At 41.4% G+C, this 14,601-nt stretch overlaps 1 protein-coding gene across 2 annotated transcripts in view; it reads right to left on the bottom strand.

Moving 5' to 3' along the window:
* ERO1A (endoplasmic reticulum oxidoreductase 1 alpha) overlaps positions 1-8,154 on the bottom strand; it is a 48,090-nt gene extending 39,936 nt beyond the window's left edge. For both annotated transcript variants that reach the window (XM_070419591.1, XM_070419602.1), the window contains exon 1: positions 8,002-8,154. In XM_070419591.1, coding sequence (XP_070275692.1) covers positions 8,002-8,118 — 117 coding nt within the window. In that variant the 5' untranslated portion in view covers positions 8,119-8,154. The remainder of the gene's footprint in view (positions 1-8,001) is intronic.
* Between the last annotated feature and the right edge of the window lie 6,447 nt (positions 8,155-14,601).

Genomic DNA, 14,601 nt, shown 5'->3' with positions numbered 1-14,601 from the left:
AAACAAATATGAGATCAGAGGATTCTGCTTATAGCAAATGGTTAGTAAAACTTGAAGATGGCAAACTTGATAGGAGTTTTCATTTAGGAATGGATATTATTGAAATCCCCCATGAAATGATTTCTAACGGATCTATTATTGAAGCTACCTTTGGAAATAATATATCTAAAGATAATATTAAAAATATATCTAAAATATATTTGTTCTAAATATATTTTATTTGATTCTTTGTTCTGAAAATGAGCATGTTCATAAATTAAATGAAGAAATTTTGGATATACTCGATGGAGATTTTCACACATATATGAGTGATGATTCCATCCATTCAACAGATGATGCCAAAAAGGAAAATTTTCTCATCAAATTTCTTAATAGTATTACTCCTTCGGGAATGCCGTGCCATAAATTAAAATTGAAAGTAGGTGCAATCATCATGCTACTGAGCAATCTTAATAGTAAATGGTCTTTGTAATGGTATAAGATTTATTATCAAAAGATTGCGACCTAACATAATTGAAGCTAAAGTATTGACAGGATCTGCGGAAGGAAATGTTGTTCTGATTCCAAGAATTGATTTGTCCCCATCTGACACTGGCCTCCCATTTAAATTAATTTGAAGACAGTTTCCTGTGATGCCAGCATTTGCTATGACTATTAATAAGTCACAAGGACAAACTCTAGTCTAGACAGAGTAAGCATATTCCTACCTGAACCTGTTTTCAGACATGGTCAGTTATATGTTGCTTTCTCTCAAGTTCGAAGAGCGTGTGATGTTAAAGTTAAAGTTGTAAATACTTGCCTAGCTGGTTTTGCTCAGTGGATAGAGCATCAGCCTGCGGACTGAAGGGTCCCGGGTTTGATTACAGTCAAGGGCACATGCCCAGACTGTGGGCTTGATCCCCAGTGGGGGGCATGTAAGAGGCAGCCGATCAATGATTCTCTCTTATCATTGATGTTTCTATCTCTCTCTCCCTCTCCCTTTCTCTGTGAAATCAATAAAGATATATATTTTTTTTAAAGTTGTAAACACTTCATCACAGGGGAAATTATTCAAGCACTCTAAAAGTATTTCTACTCTTTTTTCAAAATATATTTTTATTGATTTCAGAGAGGAAGGGAGGATAGAGAGATGGAAACATCAATGATGAGAGAGAATCATTGATTGGCTGCCTTCCGCACCCCCCCACCCCTCCCCACACACACTGGGGATGGAGCCCATAACTGAGGCATGTGCCCTTGGCCGGAATCGAACCTGGGACCCTTCAGTCCACAGGATGATGCTGTATCCACTGCGCCAAACCAGTTAGGGCTGTTTTTACTCTTAATGTGGTATACAGAGAGATATTAGAATAAGTTTAATCAATTTATCAGTCATTGTTTTAATCAATGTTGTTGTTATATCATGTTGTTATTGTTTATTTATTAATCAATTTATATATTATTTTCATATACATTTTACTAATTTTCTTTCATCTCTGACACTTATAGAGAAAGGGCGAATAGCGATATTAAAATATTTCTCCTAATTAATTTCCTTCCAATGTACACAAATCCATGCACTGGGCCACTGGTTTATTATAAGGATCTAACAACCCTCAAATACGGTGCTGTGATAACTTCTGTAGGTTTGAAATGGTGCTTAGAAATTACTTCTCATTAGCAACACTGAGATAGCAAATTGCCTGCAAAGCCAATCCTGATCTTCAAATGCTTAATTAAAACTGATGTCTTAGCTGTATTTACTAAATCAAACTATTAAATGTACAATGGGAAGTCGTATTAAAGTCAGACAGCATTACCAGATGTGAAAATAAAATTTTTATCTATTTATTTAGGGCTAGGTAAACACCTAACAGAATTAACATTGCTTTAAGGAAGTAACAAATACAACATGACTGTTTAAAAGCAAGTAACTAGAAAAAATTTTAATATACAGCATGCTGCAGAAAAGAGACCCTGCCCGGCCAGAGTGGCTCAGTTGGTTGAGCGACATCTGGTGCACAAGAGGTTGTAGGCACATGCCCAGGGAAGGGGGGTTCCGGTTTGATCCCTAGTAGGGGAGCAAACAAAAGGCAACCTATAGATGTTTCTCTCTCACATTCATGGTTAGTTTGTTTTTTCTCTTTCTCTCTTCCTCTCTCCAAGCATGCCCTCCGATGAGAATTTAAACACACACACACACAAAACAAACAAACAAACAAACAAAAAAAAAAACAAGAGAGAGATCCTTATCATACTTAGGGTTAAATATTTACATTATAAACCACTTTTGATTATATTTTAGGGAAATGCCAACAAAATAATTATTTTTAATCTAATGGTGAAGAAGCAAATAATACTTTACTGAAATACTGAATTTAGATGTTTATCTTTTGGGATATATAAAATCCTATACTACCTTTTCATTTTAGAACATCACAAAACAGTAATGAAAATTTTTCACCTAAGAGATAAGAATACTTGAATGATGACAGCAATATTCAAGAGTTAAGATTTTTTTTACCTTGCCTAGTCTTATTTGTTTTAGACTAAAATTCAGTTTCTAGAAATCTGATCTACATATTTGTCACTGTAATAACTATTTTCAATTCATATGCAAATATGCCCTTGTTTTCTATTAAAAGTTCTCTGAGCATACAAAAACCTCAGAGTCCTAATTCTGGGTATCAACAAAATAAAAGTGCTGCTAACCTAGATGATTTGATTTTTCACACCTTTCTTTTGAGTCTTAAAAGCAGAATTTCTAATGAATATGAAATAGCTACTGTTTCTCCCCTTGGATACTGCGGGAGGCCAAAGCATAACAAGCATTTGCATAAAAGTGAAAAAGAGACATAGGAAGGCCAATGGACGTTGATTCCAGCTGGAATCAACACAAGATTGCTCCTGCTATGATTGTGATGGCTGGAGGAAATTTCCTGACCTGATACTCCTTACATTGTTTACCAAACTTTACCTTTGATCTGCCTGTATGCATTGCTAAAGGGCAAGTGTGTATTCAAAGTGAATAAAAGTGGGCAGAACCCAGACTTCATGAGCCTTTTCATGAAAGAGGTTTCCACCTGGCCCCCAATGCCTTCAAAATTCATACTTCTTGTATAGTATACTCATTGTGTCGTCGGCCCTCCTGCAAGTCATCCTGAACTCCCGTGAAGGTCACGGAAGGATATAAAATATTATACAAAGAATAACTGGCACAAAGACTACAAAGGTCAAAGGGACAGATGCCAGATAGAGACATTAAGTCAGAAAAAGAAACAAACACATAAAATACTTGAGAGAGAGGGTTTGAAACAATCCATTTGTCCTCCTGAGGAATTCATTTTAAGACAAAGTCTATCTTCAACACTCAAGCCTAGCAGTAAGCATCGCCTCTTTTGAGAAGCTGCCCCTGGGGTACCACTCACCCCTTGTTGGGTTAACCGTCCCTCCCATGTGCTCCCACGACAGTCCACATACTCTTCTATGTGATCATCACTTCACTGTATTGAATTTGTCTATTTCACTCCCACCCACTACAGTTTAAAATCCTTGCGAGTGAAATCATGTTTGTTCTTCTTCGTATGAACTTAGTACTGCTGAACTTCTAGAATGCACACAGTAGGTGATCAGTAACTATTTGTGGAATGGGTGAATGAATGAATGAAGGACCACTGTGCACTGTCGCTCTCACTGCAGATGAGCACTGCACTGCCTAATTATACTTATGTACCACCAGGTCACCTGTGGTGCGCCCCGACCACACCAGCTTAAGCAGCAGGCATGCACTCACAGAGCAAGGAAAGCAAGCTGCAAAGATAACAACCCTTTGTATCCATCATTCTACTGATCCACATCCTAATTACAAAGGAAGCTATAAGAAGCCCCAAACCAGAAAGGAATGCAAGAAGCATCCGGGGCAAAGGTGGCATATAGCCCAGAGACCTCAAAAGGCGAGGAGGCAGAGTATTATACCTGCCAGATTTTAAATAGTAGATTTTTAAATCTTCTTACCTTAGAAATTGAGTAGGAGGTTTCCCCAACTACAACAAGAGGTAGCAGGACAGCTAAGGAGGTAGAACGGGGATCACCAGATAGAGAGAGCTCAGCAAAGGAGACAGGAAGGAATTTGGGAATCTAAGTCATCTAACCATTTGGATAAGCCTGCCAACAGGTAGCAGAACCTGAAACCTGGCAGGAGTCTGGCAGGAATAACACCACACCCAGTTCTAGCAACTAGAGAACCAATCATGTTACCAAAGTAGAGTCCCAGAAAAGACTAAGGTAGAAATCCAGTCAATAGACCCAGGGTTGAATCTTGGAAACAAAGCAAAGTCCTATTACCTAAACCAAAAGACAGGTGCGGACAGATAACAAGAATGACGTGATGGTGTACTCAGAATGTACTAAACCTGCTTAAATAACTACTACTCCTGTTTCCAAAAGTGAAACAGAAATCTGGCCATGCCACAGAAATCTGAATTTTTAAAAAATGTACACATGTACACACACACACACACACACACACACACCACAACATGATTAATGCATGCTAAAATGTGAAACCTACTGCTCTAGGCTTCAGGTGATATTCAGCCATGGGTCGGGGCCCAATTAATAAGTGGCAATTAAAAGGCCCTTGTTGAGCAACGGTAGATCTGAGAACCAGTGTAGGCCTGATATAACATCACCCAGTTTAAAGTCCTAGTTTCTTAAGAATTGGAAAGCCTTGGAAACCTCCCAAGCAACACAGCAGTTCCCTCCTACACTCCTTCCAGGAGGAGGCAGGGTATAACAAAGGTGAGCATACAGGCTCTGAGCCAGGGTCAAATCCCACCTCTACTACTTATCTGCTGTTTCCTTACCTGCATTTTTTAACCTCTCTAGACCTCAGTTTTCTATCTGAATACAAAATAGAAAAAATAACAGTTCCTATATCAAAGTGCTGATAATCAAAATAAAATGACATTAGGGGGAAATCAAGAAAATCTGAATAAAATATAGACTTTAGTAATAATATATTAATATTGGTTCATTAATTATAATATATGTGACATACTAATGTAAGATGTTAATCACAGGCCCTGACCAGTTTGGCTCAGTGGATAGAGCGTCGGTCTGCGGACTGAAGGGTCCCAGGTTCGATTCTGGTCAAGGGCATGTACCTTGGTTGCGGGCAGATCCCCAGTAGGGGGTGTGCAGGAGGCAGCTGATTGATGTTTCTCTCTCATCAATGTTTCTGGCTCTCTATCCCTCTCCCTTCCTCTCTGTAAAAAATCAATAAAATATATATTTTTTAAAAAAGATGTTAATCACAGAGGAAATTAGATGTGGAGTTTATGGAAACTCTGTACTATCTTCAGGATTTTTCTGCAAATCTAAAAGTATTATAAAATTAAAAATTTAGCCTGGCTGGTGTGGCTCAGTGGTTGAGTGTTCACCAATGAACCAGGAGATCACGGTTCGATTCCCTGGTTGGGGCACATGCCTATGTTGCAGGGTGGATCCCTGGTAGGGGACAGGCAGGAAGCAACCAGTCTATGTTTCTCTCTCTCCCCTTCTCCCTTTCTCTCTCTCTAAAATCAATAAAAACATAAGATAAAATAAAATGACAAAGTAAAATGTTAATCACTATTATTACCTTACCACTGTTAAAATACTTCCAGTGAAAGGGATCTTATTATTCCCCAAAGCAACCTACAACAAGTTTTTAATGGAAGGAAAAGGCCAAGTTTTCAAAAAATTTTAAAGTAAAATTTTCCAAAAACCTTACATCTGTAGCCCCAGTAGAACATAGAACTAGATAGCCAAAAGTCAGTCAATTGCTTTCTCCATTGATTCTGACTGGTTTGAACCAAATACCAAAATACTGTATAAAAGGCAAAAGAAAATAAATAACACTGGCCTGCTTGTTCACTGTTCTCTGGTTAGAGGTAAACTTCCGTTTTCAATGAAAGACAAAACAAAAAACACTTTCCAAATAATTTCCTTGTGTACCACCAACTTCTAGTCCTACTACAGACATCATTTTTTTCCTAAAGCACTGTAAGAATATATTCCTCAAACTCATATAAATCTGAAATACTTTTTAAAAGTGCTCAAAGTACACTTTATTTCGCAAATAACTTTAGTTGTATTAATTTTATTGTTTTGTGACCATAAAAAAAGAACATAAGTATTCATTTGTTGATAGAGTAGATTGGAACAACTCTTTTTTTTATCTCTTTTTTATTTTTATTTTTTTATAGATTTGAGAGGGAGGGGTTGGGGGGAGGGAAAAAGCATCGTCCTCATGTGCCAAGGTTGTGGATATGATCCCCTGGTCAGGGCACATACAAGAATTAACCAATGAATGCATACGTGGAACAACAAATCTCTCTCTCTCTCAAATCAATCAATCAATAAATGTTAAAATGTAAAAGCTCCCCTATTTTAGATATGTGAAAAGGTTAGGGGGGAGGATTGAAAGATGAAAAGCTCAACATGAAATTTTACTCCATGATCCAATTTCTAGAACGCAGTTGAAAATGTTATATTGGTCATCTTCTTTCAACACCAAAAGCCTTGTTTCTACATTACTTATTTTTAAATATATTTTATTGATTTTTTAGAGAGGAAGGTAGAGGAATAGAGAATTAGAAACATCCATCAGCTCCCTCCTGCACACCCCCTACTGGGGATGTGCCCGAAACCAAGATACACGCCCTTGATGGAAATCAAACCTGGGACCCTTCAGTCCTCAGGCCGATGCTCTATCCACTGCGCCAAACTGGCTAGGGCTACATTACTTATTTTTAAATGTTTAAACTTTGTGTTACATGATTTCTGTGATCAGAAGAAAAAATGACCCTTTTCCTATTGAAATACTGTGTGCTGTTCACAATCACTGAAGGTAAAGGAGCCTTTCAATCTCTTAGTTGTAAAGCAGCAACTTCTTTGTAACTTATCTTACACGGTGCCAGATAACACCTAACACCCAAATCCCTAAGCAAAACAAAACAAAATCCGTGGATATAAAGCAGTGAAAGAGATCTCTCCTCCTCTCCTGATACTTAGTGTTCCCATCCTCTGTGAAATCGTACCATTGCCTTTACAAACATCAAATGTTGTTTCTGACAATAAATGAATAGTAAAACCCACTTAAAAGGAACAATTTGGATGCCTACCTCAATTTGGTAGTTTTCATCCACAGAAGCCAACTAAACGGTGACTTTAAGAGTAATGACATTAAAATACCAGAACGTGGCGGTCCAGAAACCTTGAAAGTTCTTTGAATTTTTTGCCCATCCCTAACACAAGGAAATGATCATAATGTACTTGGTATCAAATCTGTCATCAGCCCAATTCAGACCGGTTGTATGGGTATCGCGGTAAGAGAACCGCATGACATTATGGAAAATGAAAAACCGCACAGGGGCGAGGAGCCAGGAGGTGCGGCGACCCCAAAGACACCAGGCACTGGGCTGAGACGCAGAAAAGCCATAGGAAGCCATTCCCCGCCTGACAGCGAGATTTGACAGCAGCGCCACACCACACCCCGCCCCTGGCAAAAGCCCGTTCCGGCCTGAAAGGCTGGCGAAGGCACCCAGCACGGGCACAGCGTACGCAGTTCCAGGTCAAGTTAGAAGTTAGAAAGACCCAGCTCCCGTGGAAACAGAAAATACTGAGTGTGCTTGCACACTGTGCGCACCCTCTCTGCATTAGGAGAGCCCGACAAAGATGCGTAAATCAACTCGGTGGAAACATACGGCACCCACCCACCCCCCTCGCCCCACGCCCGGTCCCGAGCGCGGGAGAGCGCGCCGAGGTCCAGGCGGCGGTGGGAGAGCCGTCCCCATCCACCCAGCGAGCTGCGGAGGGCTCAGCCCAGGCCAGGGAGCAGGGGCACCGGGGGGCTCATCCCGGGCGGGTGCAGATGCAAAGATGCACCCCAGCACCTCACCCGCCGGGGCGCGCGGGATGCAGCGCAGGACGCGGCTGGGGAGCCCCGGGAAGGTCAGCACGGCCGCGCGCACCCCTCACCTGGCAGAAGCACCTCTGCGCCGCCGTCTCCGGGGGCCGCGGTTCGTCGTGGCCCGAGCGGAGCAGCAGCCACGCGGCGCTCAGGAGGCCGATCAGGAAGCCCCAGCGGCGGTCCATAGCCGATCCAGCCGGTCGTCGCCCGGCGCCCTGGAGAACCAGCACTGGGGAGCAGGCCGTGCGTCCGCAGATGAAGCCCGCGCCGGCCCCGCCCGCGCCCCACCTCCGGGCCGCCTCCCAGGCCCGCCCTCGCTCTCCGGCCTCTCAGCGGCCGCCACCTCCCCGCGGAACCTGCGGACGTGCCCCGGCGCCCGCGCCGGCCGCCCCGGGCCTCCCACCGGTTTCCTGCCTCGCGCGCGAGGCTGACGAACGAGCCCGCTTCCCGGATCCGCCCGCCGGGCCGCCGGGCCCCCGCCTCCCCGACGTCGCGAGCGGGGAGAGTAGGCCCGCCTGCCCGCCGCAGCCCCCGCGCCGCCGCCCGGGTCCTCTCCGCTCCGAGCGCTAGAGCGAGAGCCCGCGCCGGCTTCCCGCAGGGCCCGCCCCACCGCGCGCTCTCCGGGCCCAACCTCCCCAATTCAACGCAAGGAAATCGAACCGTGCGAAATGCGAAATTCGTGTCCCTGGCAGTCTCCCCCTCCTTGCCCTCGGCTGTGTGTCAAAGCTGAAAGGGATGTTAGTGATCATCTGACTCAGAGCTGTATAGGTATTTAGTTTTTCTCATAGTCACATCAAAAGGGCAAAAAGAACCAGGTGGCATTAATGTTAATGACTTATTTTACCCAATATATGCAAAATATTTCAAAATATACTCAATATTATCCGTAAAATGTTTTGCATCTTTTTTAACCTTTGAAGTCTGCTGTGTGTTTTATACGTACTGGCCACAGTCCATAGTCAAATGGGTCAGCGAGGTGGAGACTCCCCTCTCACTTTATGAGGGGAAACAGGCCAGCGAGGTGAGTGATGTGAGCCAGGACTGAGCTGGGTCCTCGGATTCCCAGCTATGGGGACTAGTCTATTAGCTTTTTGACGTTTTTAAGATGAAACTGGAAAGTTTCCCAACATCTTACACATTAAAAGTTATATAAAATTGTCCTAACCGGTTTGGCTCAGTGGATAGAGCGTTGGCCTGCGGACTGAAGGGTCCCGGGTTCGATTCCGATCAAGGGCATGTACCTTGGTTGCGGGCACATCCCCAGTAGCGGGTGTGCAGGAGGCAGCTGATCGATGTTTCTCTCTCATCGATGTTTCTAACTCTCTATCCCTCTCCCTTCTTCTCTGTAAAAAAATCAATAAAATATATATTTTTTAAAAAGTTATATAAAATTATCTTTTTTTTGGCTTTTTTTAAAAAGCCATCATTTAATGAAGTAGCTTAGGATATGATAGGCCCCAAATAGGTATTCTTCTATTTTCTAGCTGAGAAAAATAGGCATAGAATGTTTGTGTACATTATTCAAAATCACATGCTCTGTCCATCACTGTCAAGCAGACTGGCATGTAATTCAATAAATTAACTCTATGCCAGGCTGAGCTTGACATTAGACATAGCGATGTGCAAGGCCCAGTTCTTCATATGGGAAAACACCCCGTGGACCTGAGTATGTAATCTTCTATGAAATTTTCTACCCCTGAATGTAATTTCTTTAAATGCCTAAACAGGGATTATGATTCCTACATGCCTGGTGACACCCAGAGATCTTAACAAGGAGTTCCCCTGCACATGTTTGTAAAATGAATATTTTTCATGTGGCCACAGCATCAATATCTGAAGATTAGGCCATCAAAGTGAAAGACACAATATGAAAGAGGAAGCTACATGAATAAAGACTAAAATGCAGAAGGAAGCAATGTGAACATGAATCAGCTCTGGATTTCACCCTGATGCAATAGCCTGTAATTTGGAAGAGTTAAAAGTGTCATTGTTCTCAGGATGGAAACTCTATTCCATAAGACTCAAACTCTTTCCCAGAGCAAATTTCCAGCAAACTTACAAACAATCAACATATAAGACAACTTTTTTACTTTATTGTCCTTTTTTTTTTTTTTAGCTTCATTGAGATATAATTGACAAATAAAATTGTAAGTTATTTAAATGTACATTGTGGTGATTTAATATACATAGACATTGTGAAAGGATTCCCCCCATAGAGTTAATTAACACAGCCATTATCCCATATCATTAGTGATACGATGTAGTATTTGTCTTTCTCTGTCTGGCTTATTTCACTTAGCATGTTGCTCTCAAGTTATCCCCATTGTTGTAGCAAATGGTTGTAGCAGGATTTCCTTCTTTCTTGTGGCTGAATAATAGTCCATTGTATATGTATGCCACAGCTTCTTTATCCATTTATCCATTGCCAGACTTAGGTTGTTGCCAAACTTTGGCAATTGTGAATAATGTTGCAATGAACATGGGAGTGCAGATATGTCTTCGGGATCATGCTTTCGTTTTCTTTGGATATATAACAAGTGGGATGGCTGGATCTTACTTTATTTTCTTGGTAATTATAATTTTTCCTTCCTGATTTATGAAAGATTTTAGAAGGTGTAAAATACAGTTTATACACGCTGTATAACTATCACTGACATTTCCTTGAGAATCCTTCAAGTTGGACCTTTGTGTGAGCTTACTTCAACTGTGCCTGCTCTGGCAACCACCTCGTCTTGCCTCTGTTCTGCAGTCCATTAAATAACTGATTAGTCATTCAAAAACTAATTAAGGAGTACCCACAGGGTACATAGTTCAACCTTCTACTTCTCTAAGTCCAGCCTCCCATCTATTATAACTTTGCTAAACATTAAATCTTTCAGAGATGAACAAGGCTACACCTCGTTATTATTCTAATACTCGTCATTACAACAATAACATGACTTAGATTTAATGTACACAGCATTTCTTGATGGAATTATGATTACTGTGCAAATATCAGCTTTTTTTTTTTTTTAATGACCAAAGCCAGAAATAGCTTGATATGAGACATGAAGATTTCCATGGGAAGCTTTCCAGTACCTAAACATTTTCTGGCATTGAATAGACTGGACAGAAATAATTTAAAGAAAAAATGTTGGTCAAAGAAAAGGAATATTATGACACACAAGGAAGAAAGGCTAAACAGAAATCTGAAAGTTTGGTGCTGATATTTAATTAAATCTACTTATTTAATAGTTATTCAATACAAATACACTCATGGTACATTACTATACTTTTCTCTCAAGATACTTGAGATCATCTGAGTTGGGGAGATATGCCACCTAAGCTCTATCTTCACCATCTTTATTTACAGAATGCTCCTGAAAAGGCAAGCTATCTATAGTAACTGACTTCATTTCTTGACTTCCCATTCACACCTTAATCCACTGTGCAATCTGGTTTCCTACTCCACCCTCCTGCAAATGCTCCTTACCTGACCAAGTCTAATGACCATATGCATGACATCATGAAATTTCTGCTGCACTTTGACAAGCTGATTTCTCCCTCCTTTAGTTAAATTTCCTATGTATTAAATACTCCAGATTCTCCTTGTATTTCTCACTGGTATTATTTCACTCTCTCTTTCACCAGCTTTCCCCAGCCCACCTCTAAGGAGTCTATCCTTTGTTCAGTGTTCTTCTTCATCTATATTCTCCCCTGGATAAACTTGCCCAACCTCATGATTTAAAACACCTCCTTGCCAAACCGGTTTGGCTCAGTGGATAGAGCGTCGGCCTGCGGATTGAAAGGTCCCAGGTTCGATTCCGGTCAAGGGCATGTACCATGGTTGCGGGCACATCCCCAGTGGGGGGTGTGCAGTAGGCAGCTGGTGGATGTTTCTCTCTCATCGATGTTTCTGGCTCTCTATCCCTCTCCCTTCCTCTCTGTAAAAAAATCAATAAAATATATTTTTAAAATAAAAATAAAATAAATAAAATAAAATAAAATACCTCCTCTATGCTGATGACTCCCAAATCATTTTCCAGTTCAGATAGCTCCCTTGAGCTTCAAAATCCAACTGCCTATTGGGCACACCCATCTGGTTTTCTCAGAAATGTTTGGTCACACCACCATCCATATCTAGACACCAAGAAGCGAAAGCCATCTTCAGTTTCTCCCTCTCTTTCACCTCTCATGACCTGTTGATAAAGCAAGTTCTGCCAGTTCTGTCTTTTATTTATCCCTTCCTTTTCATCTTTATGATCAACCACTTAGTTTTACCCCTTATTGTCACTCACCTGATTATCACATTTCCTTAACTGATCATCCACCCTCTAGGTATGAACCCCTCAAAAAACTGCCTCCACACTAGCCTGTTTTCTCAAAATTGCAAATCTGACTGAGCCCCACTGCTGTTTAAAATCCTCAATACTCATGGTGGCCTAAGGAATAAAATCTAAGATTCTCAGTATGACATTCAAGGTTCCCATGATCTGGCCCCACCTACTTCCAGCTTCCTCTCTGACTACAAGTCAGTGAACTGTTAACAATTTCCCATATGGACCTTGCTTCCAGCCTCCACATCTTTGCTCAGCCTGTTTCCTCTCCTGAGATGTTTTCTCCCCTGTCCTACGCCGCCCATCACCTTCACTTCACTTGGCTCCCTCCCCAACCCCTCCTCTGGTTAGATTAGGTTCCTCCTCTTTGGTTCCATGAGGTCACATAATTGTTCTTACCACATGGAATGAACTCTATGTTTATGTTTAGGTTTCTCCCATTCAACAGATGGGTTTGGGAACCTGCCTTGGTAGTCCCAGGTTCCCCAGCACTTAGTGTTATGTATGTGCTTCACAAGATGACTTCTGAATGAATTAATGAATGTACAAATAAATTAGCTAACTAACAAACCTGAAGAGATAATAACAGCATGAGATGTCACAGGGCAATGTGTGATTATGATTCAAACTCTAAAAGCTTAGAGGCAAAGCCATCATATTGGGCAGGAGTAATTGTGGATGGGGGAAAGGACACAATAGAATTGACAAGAGAAAATTCACAAAAGGTATGGATGTTGGAAAGCTGATGAGAAAATAAGGGATCAACTACCACTTGATTCATTTAAAAAAAAATAAAAGCAAGTTATCTGAAATTCATTTAGAAAGTATTTTAAGATCAGGATTATTTAGTTAAGAAACAAGAGTGGCTACAAACCCAGGACTCTACTTAGCACAATTCCAGGAAGAGGAAAGAAAGTTGCAAAGTGTGTGGTGTGTGGTGTGTGTGTGTGGGGGGGGGGGGGGGGGTGTGGAGGAGGGTGAGCAGTGGATTGCGAAGTCCTTTCATGCTGAATATTAAAACTCCTCCCCTGCCTCCAGCAGGCCACCTGTGAGGCTCAGTTCCAAAACTGCAGACCTTATTCTATACCTGCTTCCCCTTGCCCCATCAGGCCTGATTCTCTCCTCTCCCATTCTCAAAGAGGTGGAGAATTCTTCTAGGAATAAACAGTGGCATCAAAAACATCAAAACAGCTGATCCTTTCTAGTCACACATTCAGAATTTTACTGCCCTTTTATTTTCGTGCCACACTCTATGACCAGAAGACCAAGGCTGGCCAGACTGTTAGGGAAAGCCTCCAATTATGAAACACAGAGACCAAAAGAAATAGGGGAAAAAGGAACATTGAGGAAACAGCAAGGGAAGAAAGGAAGACAAACAAAAAGCTGTAATCAATATCATCAAAGACTTAAGAACAGGATTTTACAAGAAAGAACAATCAGAGGACAAGAAAGAGTTCTTAGGAACTAAATATCCAATAACCAAAATAAAAAGTTTCAACAAGAACTTTAGAAGAAACATTGAGGAAATATCCTAGATAGTGGAATAAAAAGACAGAGGAATAAAAAGAAATAGATGAGAAGAGATGGGAAAAATCGAGGATTAATTCAAGGAGAACAGGGTCTGACTAATAAGAGTGCCACTAAGAGAGAACATGAGAACAGAAGAGAGGATAATCTTAGAAGTAATTCAAGAAAATCGCCAAAATTGAAGGATGGCTATCTAGATTGATAGGGCACACTGCATACCAGTTCTAGGAATGGAAAATGCCCTTAACAGAGATAAAACTTTCAGAAAGAGAAACAAAAACCCTGGTCCCTACAAAGAATTGAGAATCAGAAGGGCAACTGCAAGCATCAGGAGCTCCAGAACAATGGAGCAAGGCATTCCAAATTCTGAGAGAATCCTATTGCCGGCCAAACTATCAGTCAAATATGAGAATAGAATTAAGGTATTGTTAGCCATGAAGAATAATGCACATCTTTAAATCCTTTTCCAGAAAAATACTGAGAGGATATGATCCAAACAAATGAGTGAACAAAAATGAGGGGGCCTGGGTATCAGAAAAGCAAAGGTAGCACATAGGAGAGGAGTTAAAAAAGTTCTAGGAGAGAGCGATGCAACTGCCCTGGAGCCCGGATTAGGGCAAGAGGACTGAGGCCTCCAGAGTGTCGCTGGGGAACACAGGACTGGATGTGTTCCAATTCCAGACACCTAATCCGACTGACTTTCTGAAAAACATTATTCAGAGGGAGTTCACAATTGTAAAGTTGGGAAGAAAAAAGTGATTAAAAACAACAACAACAACTACTAAGCACATCTTTGTTGTTGTTGTTAATGCTCACCCAAGGATC

Source organism: Myotis yumanensis, unplaced genomic scaffold (assembly GCF_028538775.1).
Source record: "Myotis yumanensis isolate MYYU_CA2020_CCGP unplaced genomic scaffold, mMyoYum1.0.hap1 SCAF_1, whole genome shotgun sequence".
Lineage (NCBI taxonomy): Eukaryota > Metazoa > Chordata > Mammalia > Chiroptera > Vespertilionidae > Myotis > Myotis yumanensis.
The sequence above is the reverse complement of the archived record's forward strand: the minus strand, read 5'-3'. Positions and strand labels throughout refer to the sequence as shown.